A 22,355-nucleotide genomic window follows, 5' to 3' on the forward strand; every position below is an offset into this window, starting at 1 on the left:
ATAGTTGGTTCTTTATTCTATGGCAGAGCTTTGCCAACTCCACAGGTGTGGAAAGCGGAAGGCGATAAGAAATTTCTCCCCTCTGACGTCACGGAGAGCAAACGACGAGCGCTCGCGTCAGGCGAGAGACTTCGCGCCAGGTCTCGTCGTGGCGCTGCGAGCAGTAGCGAGCAGCGGTCGCTTCTGACAACTGTATCAGTGCATACCGTTCGTATCGGCGACGGCACGGAGCGACGGGTGTCGGTGCGTGTTCCTAGTTTCGGAATGGACAAGAGCCCGCATCTAGAGTGGCCCTATAGCTGATCGAGGTAAATTTCCCTCTATATCGGTTACATAAACCCACACTGTATGCTCGCCGCCTGAAAGTTACCGGCGACTTCGATGAGCCTTTCTAGATTGCGGACATGGGAGCTGATCCTTGCACTTCGAGCACTCTTTAGCGTCGCAGTGACCGCCAACTGCTTAGTCAATCGCGCTTCGCCGGCGTAATGAGGGCACACCTTGTGTGCGTGCTTTGCAACTACTGTACTCGTGCAGGTGAGAACGAGCCCGCGAAGCCACCGGACATCTATAGAGGGTTTAGCAAGCGGGTGCAGCATTGCAAGCATGTGAGGGCGTGTCTCACGCACTGTGTCACAGTGAAGTACTTCTACAGTGAAGCTGTATGTGGCTCAGATCCGGGGTTTCGTGGCGTCTGCGAGCACAAATTATCATCAGCAATGGCTCGAGCGTCCTCGTCTTCTTCGTTGGCGCGCTTCGGGCAACTTCGCAAACACGGTAGTGCCAGTTCTCGCGCGTTCATTTTCGTCTTCTTCCACAGCTGACTCCGTTGTGCAAAACGCTATCATCATCAGCAATGGCTCGAGCGTCGTCGTCTTCAACAGCTGCCTCCGCCGTCATGATGACCACAGATCAGGACAATACGTTCGTACCTTTGTTCAGAATTATGTGTTCCCCTCTGCGTCGTGCGCTAAACAGCTTCGCTGGTCATCCACCTTTAAAGAGTGGAAAGGCTCATGAATTCCTTTTTTTTTTTATTTCTTTCCGAATAGTTGCAAGATTTTAAAACCACCCATTCTAGCTACGAACTTCATATAAAGTGAAAAAATTTCTCACTAATTGTGACAGCAACATGTGTATTTTAATACGCAGTTGTTTGTTTAAGAAATGCAACGCTACCAGATAAATCGCTTTTCTGAGTGATCTTTTTCGAAGCGGCATTCTTTTTTTCTGTACTGCTATAGGTATCTTAACCAGGACGTGATGTACTCTGGTTCATGTTTCGTACACGGTGATTTCGGGTACAGGACTTTTAGTAGCAAGTCGGTATCACGCTTACATGCTTCGTGTTCCGGCTGAATTCAATTTTGCATTTACAACACGCCCCGTAAAGATCTTGATTTATGTGTTAATAAGTGAATCTCTTCTGCGTTGTGTTCACTCAAAAGTTCAGTATAATCATTCGTAGTTTTTGCTGGAACACACAGGATCCAATGAAGTCAAATGAAATTGCTGTATACGAAATCGCGGTGCCATATTATTATTGGTCAAGAAAGAATCAGGCCTTGCGGCGGCTTTTTCTCTTTCTTCTTTTTTGTCCCTGTCCGCCTGCACGGTGTTATAGTGAGAAACTCCATGGCTTGCACACCATATTAAACAATAGTTCTTTTTCTTCATCGGTTGCTACGCAACATAATGTGCAATAAATGAATACAAAACCCCGTATGCCCGTTCATGCAGATAGTGCTGCAGTGCATTAAGAAATATTTTGTCCTTTACAACCTCGATATGCCTCTTTGAGTCGAATCACGCCGTGTTTTCTAATTCAGCCACGTGAGCGTTTCGAGCCAATCAGACACACCGTAGCCGCCATGTGAGCCAATCAGAGTGGAGCGTCCAGAATGGGTGGCCTCCAAAAGCTGACGTCTATGACGTACTTCCGGCTCTTGGTAATCGCTTCCGCCGCATGCAACCAGCAGAAGCACAGCCTTCGAGATCTGTATTTGTTAGCAGAGGGGGGCCGTCGCTGGGGTGTGAATTTGGACACAACCTGCAAAACCCACGAGCACAAAGGAAGGAAAATGAAACAAAATATGAGTGAGCGTTAGATCACGTAGCCGGCCTTCGCTAGCCATCTCTCCGAGAAGCCACCCTCTTCGCCTTTTCTGTCTCGGAAAGTCGGCCGACCACATGACATGGCGCTCGGCCGGCCCAGTGTGTCTGGTGCCTTTCCCAACCGGCCGATGTGACGGTTTTAACGTTATTTTAACGTTACCAGAACTTCCAAAAATCGCCCGGGACACAGCAAAAGTACATTTATCGAGCTGGATGTTATCAAAGAGGTGTACATTACCTACAGGGGAAATCAATATGCATAATTTAATAATGAGCGAAATTTCACTAATGGACGTTTAAACTAGTTACTTTAGCGCACACATTGCCATAAATGAGTGAAAGCAAGTGACTCCACGAGGCCCATCTGCTTGGAACGAGTTATGAAACTAGCATCAGCTTTGAAGTAGTCGCAGCCAAACTTGCGGCATGAATACATTGTTCCACTTTAACAGACAGCCTTGTTCTGGATTTAAACGCAATCATTGGAAAACGAATGCATTCCGTCGCAAAATTTCGGAACGCATAATTCCGAAACCAGCGTCATCCTCAGAATTCATTCCAAGTGGACATGACTTGTGTGTGTGTGTGTGTGTGTGTGTGTGTGTGTGTGTGTGTGTGTGTGTGTGTGTGTGTGTGTGTGTGTGTGTGTGTGTGTGTGTGTGTGTGTGTGTGTGTGTGTGTGTGTGTGTGTGTTTTCAGCAGACAGCACAATTCTAGTTCATAAGCTGGTCTACTGCAAGGGTCGGACAGTACTTGCACGAAAAATTTAAATGCACAATCGACTAATTAACAAAAATTAACTAATTACGTTTCTAACCATTTTATGGCCCACATTGCAATTTACAAATTCCAGCCGTGGAGTTCGCAAGGCTGTTCCACTTGGAACCAATTTTCAGGATGACGCCAGTTTCGAGGTAACAATTCCCGAACTTTGAGGACAAATGCACTGGCGTTCCAGTTAATTTTGTGATTGAATGCATAAAACGACGTTTCATTAAGAAAGTAACTGTGACGCTCCCTTCTAGTTTTTTCCTTCCTCCATGCTTCCCCAGGTACATGTATCGCGTGCACTTCTACGCCGAGCACCTCACACACCATATACCGTTTTTGCAAACTGATTATTCCCCCACGCATTTCGTGTGTCGAGCCTTTCTTGTCGTGTCGTCTGCGCTGTTCATCCCCGCATCGTTGCATAACTTATTTCCGGCTTCCATTATCTTCACTTGGCGGCGTGCCCGAAGGCTTGCGCATTTGACGTCTTCTGGGCAACTTCCCGTGTCACGTCGGCACATGACACGCGCAGAAGTATGGGTAAGCTGTTATCGGGCAGACGTGAAACACAATAGGAAATAAAAAAAGTCAATCCATTCACGCAATCGCGGTTACTTGGAAGACCAGCGAGGAATGCCAAGCCTTACCCAGCGTATGCAGCATACAACTTATCAGGCCGTCTGCTATCGAGACCGCAGCAGACGATCTCGCTGGAGCACCGGCCGATGCAGTCATTGTATAAACCGCATAGCAGATGGCGTTCAAAGCGCTCACGTGGTCCTTCCTACGAACAAGTGAATTATGTGAATGGGTTTGGCACTCTCGCGCTTAACCACTTCGTACATTCTTTGCCATCTTTGTCTGCCCTTATAACCGTCCCTTAACTATTCTAGTAGAGATAGGCTGTAATGGTGAGGGAGGAAGAGAGAGAGCTTCGTTATCATGTTCCTGAATCAAAGTGCAAGAGTGTGTTCCCAATCCGCCCCCGCCAGGAAATCACACGAAATTCGAAGCGGCCAGCTCTGCAGGAGACAGCTCGGTGCAGCGTACGCCGCGACCCTTCGCTTTCGTAAGTATTAACTTGAACAGGCGAGGAGCACTGTGACTTAATTTGTTCTGCAACCACGTATACTACTACAACATGCGCACCACTACTGCACAATGTTCTACGAGCATCTGAACTTTTTTGTTTAATAACTGCACGCAGATGGTAACGTATGGACTACATAAGAACCGGCTATACCAACACATAGTTGAGAAATGCTCACACACATGCCACAAACACACAGACATACTAACTTCACAAAGCAATTGTAAACAGAAAAAACAAACTAAGCCAGAGAAGCGACCTGCATGTACCCGCGTTTGTTCCAGTGCTGTTCGACCGTTGCCGTGGCTTTCATAGCCCTTCTGCTTTAACGAAATACCGTTTAAAACAAATTCCGTTTATTCTTCAGGTGACGTCGTTATAACGGGAGCTCGCGTGTACTTGTGTCGTTATGCTTTTCTCCCGCTTGACTTCCCGTTTTTCTGTGGCAGTGACAAGACATATATATATAAAGAAAAATAGAAAACCTGTTTTTTTCGTAATTAGTTTTACTATCGCATTCTATGTTGTTATTTTAACTATGTGTCTGTTTTCTTTCCTCGTCGTCTTCCCTAAAGAGTAATCGGCCGGCGTGCTATTTTCGGTGGCAGTCGCCAGCCTGCTCCTTCCCTATGCCCCTATGCCACTTCCCTATGCTCCTTCCCTATGCCCCTGCTCCTTCCCTATGCCCCTATGTTCGTTGTATGTGTGTCTTCAAATCGAATAATAATAATAATAATAATAATAATAATAATAATAATCCAGGAAATGTTTAGAATGAGCAAAATCGACGATTTCGTAAAGTATTCATTTCCTGTGCGGTTGTGTGAGGCGAGGAGTCCGTAGTGTAAGATGCAGCGAAGTGTCGTGTCGTATAACGATGAATTGTGTGAAACGCTACTCGGACGGACGAGGGGAAAGGCAAGACAAAAGACTGTTGAAATTATAGTTTCAGGCAGAACAGCTGTTGGTTAACGAGATGGGAGAGTCCCTGGAGCCCGTTTGATTTCATTCGGTCTGCCTGATTTTTGCAGCTTATCGTGCCTTGAATGTCGTACGGAGGAGGTTCCCAAAGGATCGCTCTGTGACGTCAGCACGCAGCTTTCAGCATCCGCGCGATGAGCGAAAACGCTTCTCGATCACGGGCGCCGGCCTCGGCTGACCTGGCTTCGGAGTTGGTCAGCGTGTTCGAGTGTCCCGTGTGCCTCGATCCCGTCATGCCGCCTATCGCCCAATGCATGAACGGTCATCTGCTGTGCTTCCCGTGTCGCAACAAGATCACCAGGTGTCCTCTGTGCAGGGGGCAGATGAGTAAGTTGCCGATAAATATTTTATTTCTGTAAGCACAGGATCCATTTCTTTTCGTTTCTTTTTTTTTTTTTCAAGCGGAATTGTATTTGCCTACTCTTTGGATTCAGCCTGGAAGCAGCTGGATCCCTGTGTATCTAATGAAGATGTGCGGTGCTTAATGGCGCAAGGTCCAGCTATGGCCAAAGAGCACCGTTACATATGGTAATGATTGTCTATGCATTGGATATGAAGTCATATGAATTGCAAATGGTTGATGTAATGCGGCTGCAATGAGGCCTAAAGATGGGTCGCTATAAACAAAAATGTGTAAGCATCAAAGTAGTGACAATGGCTCATTATGTGAGCTATGAGCGTAAAAGTTTCGCTATGAAGAAGTGATATAATGCAATGTATATAAGCACTACTGCCTCCACAGGGCTCTTGAAGCTAAAGGACTGGGAGGAGGCACGTGTTGTTAAAACTCGTGTTACTGCGGCTATAGCCTCGAAGGTTGCGTTACGCGGGACCCGGCCAAATATTTTCAAGATATCAACTTCATATAAAAACTGAAAACTCTTTTCAAGTTAAGAATTCGCAGTTTCGCCCGCAAGGCGAAGCATCGATTGCGAGAGCAAATCAGTGCACAGCTATACGAAGTAAGGATACTACTTTTATCGGCCGTATAAACTTGGAAACATTCACTTACTAACCGAATTAACAAGCATGTGGTGTCAGCGCGCACGAGCGAACATGAACACATCACACTCGGTGAGCGCGGACACTCGCCGTCAAAACGCTGGTGTGAGCAACGCGGCAGCAGCAGCGAGCGAAGTGACCTTCGTGCTGTCTATATACCGCTTCAAAGCAAGAGCGGCGAGCACACAGCGCGCACAAAGGTATGATCCATCTGCAGATAATTTTCAAGATAGGCGCGCGCGGCCGCACAAAGTACACACATGTTGGCGAAGTCGACGTGCGTGTCGACTCCCTCCCTCTCGCCTGCCTCCCCATTTCCATTATATATGTGGCGCACGAGATTGAGCCGCAGTCATCAGTTCCCCTAGCGGCCGGTCACGAAATGCGCAGTTGCTGCAAGAGCAGAACGCCTCCCTCCCTCCCATGCCGCCACGACCTTTCATCGCAGTGCAAACGGCGCGTTTGCATTTCGATTTCGTCTTTCGCGCGGGCCAGATTGAGCCGCGACTGCCGACTTCCCTCGCATACTTTCACTCGCACATAGAGCACACGACGCGCGACGACGACGTTATCGCCCTCGGACGTAATGCGGAACATCACGGCGACGGCGATGGCAAAAATGCGCTTGCAGTGTCTATGTCATTGTTGTCGTTTTGCCCGAAAGGCGAAGCACCGAGTGTCGTAGCAAACTAGTATACACTCTAAGAAAAAAAGGACTAAAAGGGGTAGGAAGGTTAGTCCTTTTGAAGACTAACTGATTTGCCACAACCATTACTCCTTTTGGGGACTAACTGACATGGGATGAACCGTTACTCCCCGTGCGCTTACTCCTTCGAGGACTAACTTTTCCGATGCTCCTCAAGGGAGTAACAGTAATTCTTTCCGATGCCCCGCAAAGGTGGAATTAATGAAATTAGGCATTTATACCCTAATTAAAAATATTAGTGAGCTGAAAACAAAGAGCCCGAAAGTAGAATTCGAACTCACGCCTTCTCGCTACCAAGCCAGGTACTCTACCCACTTCACCACTGTGTTTTTTTTTTCTTTGTTGCCTTCATTACACCACGCATTTTAGCAAAGCTGCCAGCAGGTGCGTCCGTTCTGCATACGGTTTTTTACATGGCGATTAAGAGGAAGCTTTAGCTCGGGTGCTCGTATCTAAATAAACGTAAAAGGAGAATTCGTTTTTCTCGGCGACCACTGCACCAAATTTGACAAGGTTTGTTGCATTTAAAAGAAAAACTTAAAATCTAGTGACTATAGGTTTCGGATTTTTGACTTAGGGCGTCAATTTTATTAAAAATTGTCAAAAATCTTAAATTTTCAGAAAACGAAACTATCAAGTTTAGAACTCTAACTCAGCAACGAAAATTGATAATACTATTCTGTAAATTGCGTCTAATAGTACATCTAACGCGGACAAAGCCTGGTCGGCGGAAACGTGTATGGAGGGGCTTTAAGTAAACCTACCCCGGAGAGACAGAAGGGGTGGCGTCAGCGCGGTGGTTGGCTTGCCCGGGCTGTCCGCCTGACGTCACGCTCCCTCTGCTATTCTTTTCCTTTCCTTCTTGGTTCTCGCCGCCATCGTGAAGGATGCATAGGCGTGCGAGGCAAGCGCAGCACGAACGTAGAAACAGTTCGTTGCACTCATAGAGTTTGCTGTGGTGTTTTGACTTACGCATAGCGCGTTCGCTGCATTTACCTGGCCCTGTAATCGCAAGCACCCCCCCCCCCCCACCATTCCAATCACATGTGGGTGCAATATCTCGGCACATTCCAGGGCCTGGCGCCACAATCCCGTACGTTGTTGAAACTACAAAGCGAAGGCGGTGATAAGGCAGAGAGAGGCCTTGATTAAGTAAACCTTCTTTATCTAGCCTTGCATCATTCGGGATTCGATCCGAGCTAATTACACTAAAAGGAGGGAACCGAACCAAAAGAAAGCGCGGCGTGCTGCGATATCTGGTGCACTGTTGCAGCAGTCCCGCGCTTGTGCCCGCCGTGGCCGACGTGTGGCCTCGCACACACACAGCCGCACGATCGAATCAGGTTGTCGTGGCCACCTTTCCACGTCGTCTCATGTTCTGGGCTTAAGAAACGTGGTCGCTGTCGTAATTCCTCGCCGACATGCGACGCCGGAATAACGCGCCCGAGGAGGAGGAGGAAATCACTTTATTGCGTGCCCTGCGAGTTGGTGGGGAGGGCCAAAGGCCCCGCCTAGGTGACGGCCCAGAGTTCGTGGGTCCTGGCGGCATCCTCGGACCGCTGGACGGCCCGTAGTTGATCCTCGAGGGCGGCGCTTAGTAGCGCGGCTTCCCAGCGCGTGCGAAGGCTGTTGCTAGAGGCCACGTTCTCGTTATATATATATATATATATATATATATACCTCGGCATTCCCATAATATATGCTCCAGAGTGGCTCTGGATTCACATGGATTCACCTGCTGTGATTGCTTAGTGGCTACAGTGTGGGTCTGCTAAGCAGGAGGTCGAGGGATCGAATCCCAGACGTGGCGTCCGCATTTCGATAGGGGCGAAATGCGAAAACACCCGTGTGCTTAGATTTAGGTGCACGTTAAAGAACCCCAGTTGGTCCAAGTTTCTGGAGTCTGCCGCTCCGGCGTGCCTCGTAATCAGATCGTTGGTTCTGGCACGTAAAACCCCGTAACTTCATTTTCAGCAAAAGGTTCGTTCGGGCTGTCCTTGCTCTTGTCAGAAACGCCAACTGTCCTTGCGCAGGCAGCGTCCGAGCGTGGGCCATGGAGAAAGTGGCTGAAAAGCTTCCCTACCCGTGCAAGTACTGGAATCATGGCTGCACCGCTCAGCCAATCCTGCTTGACAAACAGGATCACGAGAAGACGTGCGATTACAGGTCAGTTTTGTTTATTGCTATGCTCCGTCTGTTCCGCGTTGGTCAAATATTTCGCACTCCTGGCTTCGGCGAATTTTTATTTAATGCGTTAGCAGCATTAGGAGTGCCAAAGAGGAAAAAATTACGCGTGTGAAGTATGGAGAATCCGGTCACGTGGTAGAATAGTGAGGGAATGGGAGAGCTAAGGTCGTGTGTGTGTGTGTGTGTGTGTGTGTGTGTGTGTGTGTGTGTGTGTGTGTGTGTGTCAGACACCTTGACGAGTCCGGTGCCGAGTCACGTGGAACCTTGCGAAAGTGGTGGTTGCCCGACAGTGACAACATGATGACTAGAGTAGCGACAGCTTCTACTCGACGAGATAGCCGACAGGCCAACGCTGACACGCCAACTTCCCGAGATGTAGACAAAGAAAAATGTGTGGCTACGTTCGCTTTGTGTACGTATTGGGCGTACGCGAAAAAAAAAAGGGGGGGGGGATCACCCTCCTGACGCCCTTTTTTCTTTAAGCAAATGTTAGTGTCGCTTGTGTGTGTCGGCGTCGTGTATTTTTTGCGGTAATAACGCGAACGTCAGTGGCACCATGTAGAGAAGGCACCTGAACTTGCATTCCCAGTAGTCATCTCAGTCGCAATTTCGTGCAAACAGTTTTGAGCTTCCTCTGTTTCTTTTTTTTTTTTCGTCTATGTCGTTAACAGGCCCTGTCCCTGCTTATTCACGGCGAAGGAGTGCAGGTGGACTGGCACCCCAAAAGATATGATGCCGCACATCCGTGAAGCCCACCAGAACTTGTCCATAGTCCGTGGTGAGTCTGGAAGTTGCATGCTCTGTGGTGCACAAACCAGAAGATTTCTTTTCCTTCCTGAGTTGTTCAGGTAATAACACTTTAGAATACAATAAAAGGATTTGGGGGGGGGGGGAAATATGAGGTTCAAAACATGACGTCCATGACGTGTTTCAGCCGCTTCCAGTGCATAAAGCGTGGCCTTCGAGATCTGCTTCTATTACTCCGAGGATCTGCTTCTATTACTCCGAGGGGGCTGTCGCCGAGTGTGCGATTTGACCACCACCTATATCGAATGAAATGCTATCATGCCATGTAGACGCTTCATACAAAAGGTAAAAGAGAAATTAACTGGCCATATTATTCCTTGAATAGACAGAGAACATAAATGTTACGGTAAATCGATGTACACTCATATCTGGACCTCGTAAGTGATCGACAGATGAAAGGAAAATGGTAGAGCGCCCAACATTCGGCCAAATAACTACGCTATATGAAAGGTAGCCGTCATCAGAGGCAAGTCGACGAAAGAACAGAGATTGCCACTAAAATTGCTATAGCCAACTTAGGCGCGGCGATCGTTTGGCTGCCATGGCGACGTGTACGGTACACGGCTTTGCCTTCGTACTTGTAGATTAGGACCTTCATGTGGCATTTTCGAGGCCATGTGGCATTTTCGAGGCGTCATTTTCAAGCAGTCATTGCTCTCTAGACAGCGCGAGCCAATATGTCGCTGAGCACATGCATAATCATTGGGAATATTTGCATTTATAACGCATTATTTTGTTGAAAAGCATCAATTTACAAAGTCGTAAGGACATATGAAGCCAAAAGTGTAAAGTTCAGGCAAATTCATTATGCAAAAAAGAAGTGAGGCGTGCAGACGGGACACAGGAGTAGAGAAGTGGACAACACGAACGCCGGCGTTTGTGTTGTCCACTTCTCTACTCTTGTGTCCTGTCTGCACGCCTCACCTCTTAGCATAATGAATCCTTACCAACTAGCTCAACTTTCTGTCGTTCTAAGGCAAATTCATGATTCCCTTGCTACAGCTGAACCGCCATAATTGAAGCTCCCGCTAAGAGTAGTGCCATAGTTTCCTCTGGTAATATATTGCAGGAAAATCTACGGACTAAACGTTTTACTTCGGGCGCAATTATCAAAACCACTCATGCGTTTTCGCATTATATCTTACGTCTCTAAATTTCTTATGCATGTGGGCCTAGCAGGTGTAGCCATAAATTAACTTCTGGGATTTTACGTGCCAAAACCACGATGTGTTACGGGGCACGCCGTAGTGCCGGACTCCGGATTAATTTCGACTTCCTGGGGTTCTTTAACGTGCACACGATCCACGGTTCACAGGCTTTATTTATTTATTTATTTATTTATTTATTTATGTCCACCCCATCGAACTGCGGCCGCCGTGGCCGGGATCTGATGCCGCGACCTCGCGCTTAGCAGCGCCACCAAGCGACCATAGCGGGCCAATGTGCCATGACGTCATGATGCAGAAAGTGGTCACGTGGAAGCACAGCTTCGTGACTTTTTCGCGCTCGCTCCTGCTGACTCGGTCGTTATCTATGCCGGTGCAAGTTTTTTTCAGTTTCGGTGTAAACACGTTAATTTTGGAAGTATTATCACAGCGCGTCCACTCTTACATCATAAATACGTTGCACGGTGGCCGGCTCTGTACGCGCGCTGTGTGAAACTGCAGGCTTCCTTTATTAACGCCGTTCCTAAATTCCGCTGCAGTTGTCCTTTAAAAGAAAATGCATTTCGCAGGCGAGAAGGCGGAGATCGTCGTCCACGATGGACAGATATCGCGGAGCTACGAGCAGAGGACGGTTCAGTCATGCTTCGGGCAGCACTTTGCGACCGTCCTCGCGATGCAGCACGTCGGCGGTTTCAAGCTGCTCCACGCGCTGGTGCTGATCGTGAACACGCCGGAGGAGGCCCAGAACTTCACCTACCAGCTGGAGGTGAGGGAAGGCGACCGCACCCTCACATGGACGTCCAGGCCCACTTCCGTTATGGAAGGTGTCGAGGCCGCCATGGCGCGAGGAGACGGCCTCGCCTTCGACGCGCGCAACTTCGCCGTCAAGCTGAGCGTCGAGGTCACCGTCAAGCGTCGTCACTCGTCGGCCGGAAAGCGAGAAGAGGACGCCGACGCCAGGGACAGCTACTTTCGTATGTTCGGTCCACCGGGAAAGGGGTCCGGTGAGGTCCGGGACGGAGAACGCAAGCCAACCGCCGGTAATGAAGCGGACGACGACAACGACTTGCGGGACAGCTATTTTAGGATGTTCAAGCCTCGGGCCAACCAGTATCCCTGACACGGGCGCGAAATTTTAGCCCGTGCCAACGTTACGTGCTTAATAACGAGAGTTTTCGAGCGAACAATTTCTTTGACTGTTATTTTTACGCTCACCTCCCGACTTCTGCTCGAGCAGAATCTGGGTTGTGACCCCTGACTCGTCACTCGATTTCCGCAGCAAGGCTGCTTTTATATATATATATATATATATATATATATATGTGTGTGTGTGTGTGTGTGTGTGTGTGTGTGTAATTTTCGTATCGAACTTTGTTTTGTCTGCACAGGCTGACATACGGCATATTAGGAGAAACGAGTACTGTCCCTCTTTGTAAAGAGGCTGCCTAAGTAGCCCAAAAATATGTTGCCCGTAATTAACGGTTTCCTAGTCTGTGGGCTGGTCCTTACGCATCCCGGCACTTCTATACATGCTGCTTCGTTTTCCTTTTAACTCGAGAGCGTTAAGGAGCTCGTGTCGCAGAAAAGCCGGTGTCGTCGGCGTCGGCGGCATTGGCCGTGAGCGAAAAATGGCGGAAGGCAATTCATAAATAAAAACAACTTGCAAGATGGGCTGGGTGCGAATCGAGCCAAGGTCTCTGGAGTGTGAGACGGAGACGCAACCACTCAGCCATGAGTTCTTTTTTTTATTATTACCGGCTTGGCAAAAGAAAGTACAATGTAAATATTGCATGGCCATAAAGAACAACTAGTCAATGCCGGACCAGTGTGTTGTGATAAGAACGATGTAGGCTAGTCACTTTGTTCAATGCACTTAGCCAACCAGGAGGATCACTCTGTGCACAGAAAAATTCGCGTATATATAGCACACTTTCAATGAAGTATTCATGTGCTGGGGCCTGAACAATGCGCTCATGTCTAATATCCATACGCGTTCGCCACACGCTATGCATGCACAGAAGCATTAACAGATCGACAGGCACTCCCTCTGGTTCCGCGCATGGCAGGAAGCGTATCCCGAAAGCACTTAATGGCAATTCCTTTTTAAAGCTGCGTTTTAGAATATCCCACAAAAACACTGCGTCATGGCAGTCCAGAAAGATATGCTCGATCGTCTCCGGTTTTTTGCATATAAAGCAATTCAGACCAAGGTACAAAAATATATTTGCTTTGCAACCACGGTTTCACTGGGAGAGTGCCTGTATGTAGTTGAAGAAAGAAAGATTTAACAGAAGCTCTTACCGGCATTCGTTTAACTCTCTTAAGAACCTCTCGTTCTGAACCCAAAACAAATACTGTACGATACAACGGTACAGGCAAGAATACATCAACAAGATCTTTATATAACTTCTTACTAGTAACAGCGGCCACATATTCACTAGAAAATCTTGCTTTTGGTATTTGGAAAGAGGCGACCACTTCACGCAAAAAAAAAAAAGCACTTAAAGGCATTGGCCCCGTATACATGGACGACACTACATAATCAGGCAATGAATCGCGCAGTCGAGCTTGAATCATTGTTCTCAGAAAAGCATCCTTTTGATCACGCAAAAAAAAAGAAACCTGCTTACAATCTGTTTGAGGAACAGATGTGACAACCCCAGCCCACCATTCAACACTCTATGGAACAGATTACTACGACTTGTACGGTCCCTTGTTGAAGCCCAAATAAACGTCGCGAATACTCTATGCAGCTTTTGCACAGACATCCTCGTCAGACATAACGCTTGCATCACGCAAAAAATTTTTGCGACTAAAACAAATTACACGCGGTGGCTCTTGCAAACATTGAAAACTTATGCCCTCCCCATTAGCCGGTCTGGGTTTTCAGTCGCACTGCTTCATTGCCCCAATATTCTTTGCTATCACGATGATGTTCAAGTGGCACACCTAGGTAGGTGCCTGGTGTTACCGCCCATTGCATGTTACAAAAAGTCTCAGGCTTGTATTGCCAATTCTCATGCCAAAAACCAAGACACTTGTTCCAGTTAATAGCACTTCCACTTGCAGTACAAAATTTTACAGCCTCTTGTACAACTGCTTTAACACTGTCATGGTTCGTACAAAACATCAGCATATGCTAAAACTCGAACTTCAGTTTTATGAAAAGTGTAACCCCGGATGTTTGGGCTCTTCAGCAGCCGCAAACAAAAGGGCTCGACGTAGAGAGCGAAAAGCAGGGGAGATAAAGGGCAGCCTTGTCTCACAGACGACTGCACAGGAATACCATCACTTAACTGCCTATTAATTGTCCGCTTCGCTATAAAACCATTGTGCATCATTTTAACGCCTTCTGTAGTAACGGTTCCAACGTGGATATGGTCTAGGATTGAGAACAAACTTCGTGCATGACTTTATCGAAAGCCTTGCGCAGATCTAATTGCAACATGGCCACGCGCCCATACATTCCGTCGCAGCATTCGAGGACAGTTCTAGCTGTGTGAAGTGAACATTGGTAAAGATTGTCCTGCCTTTTATGTCGCATGTCTGATGCTACCCTACAAGTGACTTAATAACACTTTGAAGGCGTCGAGCTAAAATCTTCATGAATATCTTATGGTCCACGTTTGTTAGGCTGATGGGACGGCATGAGTCACAGACTGTAACTTAATCTAATCATTCGTTTTAGGAATTAGTACTACGTGCGATGCTCGGAAGGATGGAGCAGTTGCTTTCATTTCACAGAATTCGCTAATCAGCCTTTCAAGTGCGACTGCCATTTCTGTTCTAAAGGCCTTATATAGAGATGCACCGAGACGGTCTGGCCCAGGAGACTTGTTTGAACTAAGCTCCAGAATCGCTGATTCAATTTCCTCGGCTGTAATACAGGCTTCTAGAGCGTGCACAAGGTCGCCGTCTAATCTCGGCATCAGCGATAGGAATTCTGTTCTGAAGTAGTCAGTGTTTGGTGTATTAAGGCTGAATATATCTGTGTAATGTTCGACGAATGCCTGCTTGATCATTTCTCTTCGATTGGTGATTTCGTTTCGATAGCATATTTCTGTTATCTCTTTCGACAGAGCGTGCCATCACAGAGCGCGCGTTCGGTGGGCGTCTCTCCGGACCACAGTTTTTCGTTACGCGCCCTTATCACTGCGCCGCGGTACATTTCTTCGTCTATTGCCTCGAGCTTAGTTTTAGACTCTTTAATTTCTTTTGTGAACAATCCTGGCTCGTAGCACTCCATACTTAGCATAAAATCTAGGGCACTCTGCAGCTCTTTTACTCGTTTTTATTTTCGCCGAAGCGCACATGATCTATCAATAGCAGCTATTTTAATATCGCACTTGAACTGCTCCCATACTTGCGTAAAACTTGCGGAGTTACTTCACAGCATGTTCGCTATATAATCCTCGACTTTAGTCACGTACTCTATATCTTCCAGTAATTTATCATTAAACTTCCACAAGTCCCAATTAAATTTCGCAGCTATTCTCTTCGTACCGATTGTAACCATGACTAGGCACTGCTCACTAAAAGTGACATAGATCGTCTGGTAGTCAGAACATAACAGCGAACATTCGATAGGAACATATACAAGGTCCAATCTAGCATGACTGCCTCGCTGAAAGGGAGTGTACATTGCCTGGCCTTCATGCGTCGATATCAAGTCTACATCTTCAAGGCCAGCAGACGAGAATAAACGGATAATTTGACATGTCAAAATCGAGAAGCAGATTTAGTTTCTCAGAGCTACGTCTTGCGCAGACATGGTAGATGCGCTATCGTCCAGCAACTAAAACTCACGCCTGTACTACAAAGAAACATTTGCTGTCCGTATTCATTAGCATGCTCGGAAGTGCCACAACATCGATTTTCACTTGCGATTGGTATTTTAACTTCGAAAAAAGTCCTAAATGAACCTCCGACACGGGATGCTGTATGGGCTACTTCCGATTTCGAAAGCCGTTTCTTGTTCTTCACGCGATGGATATGCAACGTTTTCTTAGTTCAGTGATGCCTTTCAGTCAACACGTCTGTCTAGTCATATCTTCGTCAGAGAAGCGCAGGCTATAGTGCTGGGAGCCTTCGGCGATAGCACATATACCTGTGTTTATGACGCGTCACATCTGTGGTCATCGCTGCTTGTGCTGGCACTGTAGACATGAAACAATTGTTCAAGAACACCGATGCGAAAGCTGAAATATAGAGTGATTTATCCTTGTTAGACTTCTTGATTCCTGAGCCTAGACGCGCCGATAGCGTGAAGACGGACTCGGCGGATACGCTAGGCCTAAGCTTCGGTGGGGACCGATCTCGGCGCGGGTAGCTGGCGAAAGCTAAAATGTGTGTATTTGAGCCTCATAACTTTTTTTGGTACAATGGGGAAAGTGGAAGCGCACGAATCACCGCAGCTTTGTTATCGGTGGGATAATATCAGTCAGCGATAGGCTTCGAACTCGGGGTCCGTTCGCGCGCGTCTGATCGAACGACTTCATTTCATGTCCACTCCACAACACTGCGACAACGGCGACAACTCACAGTCATACGTTACGTGCGAACTACTAAAAAACGCGGCGTCCTCTGCGTTTACGTGGTTTCGTTCAAGAATTTAGCTATCCGCCCAGTCAAGAGGGAAAATAAAAAAAACGAAAGTGTTCTTCAGTGTCAAATGTCCATGAATAAACAGGGCAGCTCACACGCCTTTATTCCAAGCTCAGACACGAAATAGGGTTTTATGACCCCAAGATATAGCGTTATTTAGGACAAGAGACTAGTATCAAGCGATGAAATTGCATAAAGCATTTAATATTCTGCAGCGCTCGTCCTAGCGTATACTGGAACCAGCGCGGAACAAACAAAACCAGCGCAGTTTACAGTGCGAACCAGCGAAGTGCAGCGAAAACCAGCGCCTGTACAGCACAAACCAGTGCGCCCCAGCGTCATGGCAGTGGAAACAGCGTCTCTTCCAGTGTCACCCAGCTCTCTCTTATCCAGCGTTCTCACTGGTGTCCCAGTGAGTCCCATCGAGCGCAAGCGTACCCAGTGTGACCCAATGCCAAAGAACGCCCTGGTTTCACACTGGAAGACGCTGGTTTTTGCAATAGGGTTGGCTCACGTTCTTCGTCTCGGACCCCACGGACCTCTTTCCCGGGGGACCGAACATCCGAAAGTAGCTGTCCCTGCCGTCGCCGTCCTATTCTCGCTTCCCGGCCGACGGCGGACACCGCTTGAGGGTGACTTCGACGGTCAGCTTGACGGCGAAGTTGCGCGCGTCGAAGACGAGGCCGTCTCCTCGCGCCATGGCGGCCTCGACACCTTCCAGGACGGAAGTGGGCCTGGACGTCCACTTGAGGGTGCGATCGCCTTTCCTCATCTGCAGCTGGTAGGTGAAGTTCCGGGCCTCCAGCGGCGTGTTCAAGATCAGCACCAGCGCGTGGAGCAGCTTGAAACCGCCGACGTGCTGCATCGCGAGGACGGTGGCGAAGTGCTGCCCGAAGCACGACTGAACCGTCATCCGCTCGTTGCTCCACGGTATCTGTCCATCTTGGACGACGAACTCCGCCTTCTTGCCTGCGAAGTGCATTTTTTTAAGGGACAACTGCAGCGGAATTCCGGAACGGCGTTAATAAAAGAAGCCTGCAGTTTCACATAGCGCGGGTATAGAGCCGGCCGCCGTGCGACGCATTTATGATGTAAGAGTAGACGCGCCGTGAAAAGACTTCCAAAATGAACGTTTTTATATCGAAACTGAGAAAACTTGCAGCGGCATAGATGACGACCGAGACAGCAGGAGCGAGCGCGAGAAACTCACGATGCTGTGCTCCCACGTGACCACTTTCTGCATCGTGACGTCATTGTACATTGGCCCGCCGTGGTCGCTTGGTGGCGCTGCTAGGCACGAGGCCGCGGCATCAGATCCCGGCCACGGCGGGCGCAGTTCGATGGGGTGGAAATGAATGAATGAATGAATGAATGAATGAATGAAACCTGTGAACCGTGGATCGGGTGCACGTTAAAGAACCCCAGGAAGTCGAAATTAATCCGGAGTCCGCCACTACGGCGTGCCCCATAACCATATCGTGGTTTTGGCACGTAAAATCCCCGAAGTTAATTTATGGTTACAGCTGCTAGGGCCCACATGCGTAAGAAATTTAGAGACACGTAATATATCATGCGAAAGCGCATGAGTGGTTTTGATAATTGAACCCGAAGTAAAACGTTTAGTCCGTACATTTTCCTGCAAAATATTACCAGAGGAAGCTATGGCGCTACCCTTTGCGGCAGCTTCAATTATGGCGGTTCAGCTGTAGCACGAGAATTATGAATTTGCCTGAACTATGCTGTTTTGGCTTCAAATGTCCTTACGACTTTGCATGTTGACGATTTTCAACAAAATAATGGGATATATATGTAAATACTCCCAGTGATTACACATGTGCGCAGAGAAATATAGTCACAACTTCTTCATCAGCGCTGGCTCGTGACACTTAGGTGTCACGAGCCAGCGCTGAGGAAGAAGTGACTGGAAAGCGCGCTCGGCCAGAGGCGGGCGCTGAAGAAGATGAGGAGGCTGAGGACGCCGGCTTGAGTTTTTTGTACGCCATCTTGTACAACTGCTAAGTATGGACAGCTGGGCTAGTTGCTTGTGATTAGCATTATGAAACATCGATCAGCGCACAACCGGCGTTCGTGTGGTCTCTCTCTTCTTGTCCGTGTTCAATTGTGCGCTGGAACGATGTTTCATAATGCTTGTACAACTGTCTGTCTCGCCGACGCCGGGTACATCTTCAATTGCCTTTTCGTGACAATATTAGCTCGCGCTGTTTAAGAGCAATAACTGCTTGGAAATGACGCCTCGAAAATGCCACATGAAGGTCTAAAGCTACAAGTACGAAGACAAAGCCGTGTACCGTACACGTCGCCATGGCAGCCAAACGATCGCCTCGCCTAAGTTCCCTATAGCAATTTTAGTGGGAATCGCTGCACTTTCGTCGACTTGCCTCTGACGACGGCTGCCTTTCATATAGCGTAGTTATTTGGGCGAATATTGGGCGCTCTACCATATTGCTTTCATCTGTCGCTCATTCACAAGGTCCAGATTTGAGCGTATATCGATTTAGCATGACCTTTATGCTCTTTGTCTATTCACGGAACAATGTGGCCAGCTCATTTCTCTCTTTTACCTTTTGTATGAAGCATCCACATGGCATACTAGCATTTAATTCGCTATATGTGGTAGTCAAATCGCACACTCGGCAACAGCTCCCTCGGAGTAATAGAAGCCGATCTCGAAGGCCACGCTTTTATGAACTAGAAGCGGCCGAAACACGTCATGGATGTCATGTTTTGAACATCCAGTTGTCCTCCAAATCCTCTTATTGTAGTCTAAGGTGTTATTACTTGAACACCTCACCTCCGTTTATGAGGAAAAGGAATCTTTTGGCTTGTGCATCACAGAGCATGCAACTTCCAGACCACGGTGTAAGAATAGACTCACCACGGACTATGGGCAAGCTGCGGTGGGCTTCATGGATGTGCGGCATCATATCTTTTGAAGCGCCAGTCCACTTGCAGTCCTTCGCCGTGAATAAGCAGGGACAGGGCCTGTTAACGACATAGACGAAAAAGAAAGAGAGGAAGCTGAAAACTGTTCGCGCAAAATTGCGATGGAGATGACTTGGGATGGCAAGTGCAGGCGTCTGCTTTCCATGGTGCCACTGACGTTCACGTTATTGCTGCAAAGAACACGCGACGCGTACACGCACAAGCGACACTAAAATCTGCTTAAAGGAAAAAGGACGTCAGGAGGGTGATCCCTTTTTTTTTTTCACTTACGCCCAATACATACACAAAGGGAACGTATAATTTTAGAGCGCAGCTCTTTGGCGTCCGTTCCTGGGTTTCGCGTCGTCGTCGGCGTTGTCGTCGGCCTCGTAACCAGCTCCGCCCCCCTTTCATCCCCCCAGCGCTAGCAGCGACCGACTGATACCGCTGGATGCCGCGGACGCCGCTAGAGAGTCAAGATAACGTGACTGCATAGAACACCGTCGCCGCCATGCAGAAAGAGGAGGAAAGGGTCCCCCCCCTGTTCTTGTGTGGCGGATAGGGTGCTCTTCAGTTGCCGACGCGCCGGTTATTTCACGTAGGCCCCGGCACGTCGACGAATACGTGACCACCTTCCCACGGCTAGACCTGGTTCTTAGCGCTGCGGAAGCGAGGGTATCATATTGTTTGTGTCGGCATCGGCGGCGTTGTCCCTGAAACCAACTCCGCAGCTGGGGTTGACTCACTATCGGCGTCAGCGGCATCAGTCAGTCGCTGCTATCTCTTCCCTCCTCCCTTTATCGTGTTGTCCGCTTGCTGCGCGCGCTTCTGCCCCCATCGTTTGCCGCTGGGTGTACACGCCGCCCCCCTCCCCCCTCTTCCTGCGAGTCTCCGGTTGTCAAAGCGCCGGCTCGAACTTAATTCCTTTCTTCGCTCCTCCTCCAATGCAACCCCTGTGCGGTGGCAATCAGAGAGCCAGATCGGTGGCGGCGGATCTGTATATGTGCACCGCCCGAGCCGAAATTGCCGCTGCCGTTCGCCCTGTGCGGTGGCAATCAGAGAGCCAGATCGGTGGCGGCGGATCTGTATATGTGCACCGCCCGAGCCGAAATTGCCGCTGGTGTACCAAGTCGAACATATAATCAGTCTATTTCTCCGACCACAAAGCTTCCTTCATGACTGTCAAGAACTGTTAGTGGAGTCTTTGTTAAAGGAATACGTGTGAAAAATAAAAAAAAATTCTGTGATAGCGCATACATGTGTTGCTCGATTTCTTTGCCTCAATCTATCGAAAAGGTGAAACAGCTTATTTTTGTTTGTCTACATCTCGGCGAGTTGGCGTGTCATCGTTGACCTGTCGGCTGTTCCACCGAGTAGAAGCTGTCGCTACTCTAGCCATCATGTTGCCACTGTCGGGAATGCGACCACTTTCGCAAGGTGCCACGTGATTCGGCACCGGACGCGTCAAGGTGTCTGACACACACACGCACACACACCCCCACACATACGCACACACACGCACACACACACACACGACCTTAGCTCTCCCACTCCCTCACTATTCTACCACGTGACCGGCTTCTCCACGCTTCACACGCGTAATTTTTTCCTCTTTGGCACTCCTAATGCTGCTAACGCATTAAATAAAAAGTTGCCGAAGCCAGGAGTGCGAAATATTTGACCAACGCGGAACAGACGGTGCATAGCAATAAACGAAACTGACCTGTAATCGCACGTCTTCTCGTGATCCTGTTTGTCACGCAGGATTGGCTGAGCGGTGCAGCCATGATTCGAGTACTTGCACAGGTAGGGAAGCTTTTCAGCCACTTTCTCCATGGCCCACGCTCGGACGCTGCCTGCGCAAGGACAGTGGGCTGTTCTGACGAGAGCAAGGACAGCTCGAACGAATATTTTACTAAAAATGAAGTTACGGGGCTTTACGTGCCGAAACCACACGATCTGATTATGAGGCACGCCGTAGCGGCAGACTCCGGAAATTTGGACCAACTGGGGTTCTTTAACGTGCACCTAAATCTAAGCACACGGGTGTTTTCGCATTTCGCCCCCATCGAAATGCGGCCGCCACGGCTGGGATTCGATCCCGTGACCTCCTGCTTAGCAGGCCCACACTGTAGCCACTAAGCAATTACAGCGGGTGAATCCGTGTGAATCCAGAGCCACTCTGGAGCATATATTATGGGAATGCCGAGGTATATATATATATATATATATATATATATATATATATATATATATATATATATATATATATATATATATATATATAGCAATAACGAGAACGCGGCATCTATAGCAACAGTCTTCGCACGCGCTGGGAAGCCGCACTACTAAGCCCCGCCCTCGAGGGTCAACTACGGGCCGTCCGGCGGGCCGAGGATGCCGCCAGGACCGACGAACTCCTTGACGAACTCCAGGTGACGAACTCCGTCACCTAGGCGGGGCCTTTGGCCCTCCCCACCAACTCGCAGGGCACGCAATAAAGTTATTTCCTCCTCCTCCTCGGGCGCGTTATTCCGGCGTCGCATGTCGGCGAGGAATTACGACAGCGACGACGTTTCTTGAGCTCAGAACAGGAGACGACGTGAAACGGTGGCTACGGCAACCCGATTCGATCGTGCGGCAGCGTGTTTGCGAGGCCACACGTTGGCCGCTGAAGGCACAGGCGTGGGACCGCTGCACCAGTGCACCAGATATCGCAGCATGCCGCGCGTTCTTCTGGTTCAGTTCCCTCCTTTTAGTGTAATTAGCTCCGATCGAATCCGGGTAGATGCAAGACTATAGCTAAAGAAGTTTTACTTAATCAAGACCTCTCTCTGCCTTCTCACCGCCTTCGCTCTGTAGTATCAACAACGTACGAGTGCGTGGTGCCAGGCGCCGGAAGGTGCCGAGATATTGCACCCGTATATCATTGGAGTGGAGTGGGTGGGGGGATGCTTGCGATTGCAAGGCCACGTTAATGCAG

General features: G+C 48.6%; 2 protein-coding genes across 6 annotated transcripts in view; one reads left to right on the forward strand and one right to left on the reverse strand.

Annotated features, from left to right (window-relative positions):
- Positions 1-170: 170 nt before the first annotated feature.
- LOC126539205 (E3 ubiquitin-protein ligase Siah1-like) lies at positions 171-12,012 on the forward strand. Of its 5 annotated transcripts, XM_055075250.2 has the most exons (7): positions 171-308; positions 821-924; positions 3,879-3,955; positions 5,008-5,284; positions 8,699-8,831; positions 9,524-9,630; positions 11,395-12,012. In XM_055075250.2, the coding sequence occupies exons 4-7, from the start codon at positions 5,092-5,094 to the stop codon at positions 11,943-11,945; spliced, it is 984 nt and encodes a 327-aa protein (XP_054931225.1). In that variant the 5' UTR covers positions 171-308; positions 821-924; positions 3,879-3,955; positions 5,008-5,091; the 3' UTR covers positions 11,946-12,012. The 5 variants fall into 5 exon arrangements, with proteins under 5 accessions (XP_054931225.1, XP_054931224.1, XP_050041907.1 ...); XM_055075249.2 differs by lacking the exon at positions 3,879-3,955; XM_050185950.3 differs by lacking the exons at positions 821-924; positions 3,879-3,955.
- A 140-nt stretch (positions 12,013-12,152) lies between these two features.
- Positions 12,153-22,355, reverse strand: part of LOC126539206 (E3 ubiquitin-protein ligase Siah2-like) — a 40,888-nt gene continuing 30,685 nt past the window's right edge. Inside the window, exons 3-5 of the mRNA XM_055075252.2 lie at positions 21,096-21,228; positions 19,326-19,432; positions 12,153-17,398 (exon numbers count right to left, since the gene is read on the reverse strand). Coding sequence (XP_054931227.1) covers positions 17,022-17,398; positions 19,326-19,432; positions 21,096-21,228 — 617 coding nt within the window. The 3' untranslated portion in view covers positions 12,153-17,021. The remainder of the gene's footprint in view (positions 17,399-19,325; positions 19,433-21,095; positions 21,229-22,355) is intronic.

This window comes from Dermacentor andersoni, chromosome 11 (assembly GCF_023375885.2).
Source record: "Dermacentor andersoni chromosome 11, qqDerAnde1_hic_scaffold, whole genome shotgun sequence".
Taxonomy (NCBI): domain Eukaryota; kingdom Metazoa; phylum Arthropoda; class Arachnida; order Ixodida; family Ixodidae; genus Dermacentor; species Dermacentor andersoni.